The sequence below is a fragment of the Nicotiana tabacum genome, chromosome 13 (assembly GCF_000715075.1).
Source record: "Nicotiana tabacum cultivar K326 chromosome 13, ASM71507v2, whole genome shotgun sequence".
Classification (NCBI taxonomy): domain Eukaryota; kingdom Viridiplantae; phylum Streptophyta; class Magnoliopsida; order Solanales; family Solanaceae; genus Nicotiana; species Nicotiana tabacum.
Genome location: NC_134092.1, coordinates 41,530,086 through 41,531,326, shown reverse-complemented (window position 1 = coordinate 41,531,326; position 1,241 = coordinate 41,530,086). Strand labels below are relative to the sequence as shown.

General features: G+C 42.6%; 1 protein-coding gene across 1 annotated transcript; it reads right to left on the bottom strand.

Moving 5' to 3' along the window:
- Window positions 1-393, bottom strand: LOC142168089 (uncharacterized). Its single transcript, XM_075228749.1, has one exon. The coding sequence runs from the start codon at window positions 391-393 to the stop codon at window positions 1-3; it is 393 nt and encodes a 130-aa protein (XP_075084850.1).
- Window positions 394-1,241: the final 848 nt, after the last annotated feature.

The following is a 1,241-nucleotide window of genomic DNA, read 5'->3' as shown; positions in this document are numbered from 1 at the left end:
CTAGGTCGCAAGGAATTTCTTGATGTCATGAGACCATGGTTTACCATCTAGTTCTTTATTTACATGGAAGCAATAGGCATGTTGATCTCTGATATCTACCTCGATAGTGTCGATGTAGTTCTTGTCTGGATGCTGAATCATAGATGATAGGGTTGCAAGGGCGTCAACAAACTCATTCTGAATCCTGGGGACGTTCTTGAACTCAATCTTTGTGAACTTCTTGCACAGCTCCTTCACGCATTGCAGGTACGGCAGTATCTTGACATTCTTGGTGGACCATTCTCTTTGGACTTGGTGTATCAACAAATCGGAATCTCCTATGACCAAAAGTTCTTTGATGTTCATGTCAACAACCATTCTGATTTCAAGGATGAATGCTCCGTATTCAGCCATTTTTGGTATTAGGGAATCTTATCTTTACCGATGCTGGGTCGTTTTGTCCAGATTCCGAAATCAGGACTGTCCCAATTTTGACTCCTTTGAAATTTGCTGCTCCATCGAAAAATATTCTCCACCTAGAGTATGATTGTGCAATATCCTCCCCGGCAAATAATACTTCTTCATCGAGGATATACGTGGTAAGCAGTTCGTAATCTCTATCTACTGGATTCTCGGCGAGGTGGTCGGCTAAAGCTTGTCCTTTGATAGCCTTTTCAGTTATGTACACAACGTCAAATTTACTAAGTAGAATTTGACTTTTAGCTTGCTTTCCGGTAGGCATTGGCTTCAAAAAAAGTACTTGAGCGGGTCGAGCCAAGATATCAGATGCATAGTGTATGCCTATATGTAATGCCTTAGCTTTTGAGCAATCCAAGTCAGAGATAGCAAGTGCGTTCTATCAAGGTATACTTGGCCTCGCATGGTGTGAACTTCTTGCTTAAGTAGTAGATGGCCTACTCCTTTCTCCTAGTTTCGTTATGCTGACCCAACACGCAGCCGAAGGAATTGTTCAAGACTGACAAATAGAGCATTAATGGTTTCCTTGGTTCGGGGGGAACCAACACTAGCAGGTTTGAAAGATACTCTTTAATCTTGTCGAAGGCTTTCTGGCACTCCTCCGTCCATTTCGTGGCAGCATCCTTCTTTAGTAGCTTGAAAATGGGTTCACAGATTATCCTGGACTGGGTTGTGAAACGACTAATGTAATTCAATGTTCCCAGGAAACTCATGACATCTTTCTTGCTCTTTGGTGGCAGTAACTCCTGGATGGCCTTGATTTTTGATGGATCCGGTTCTATCCC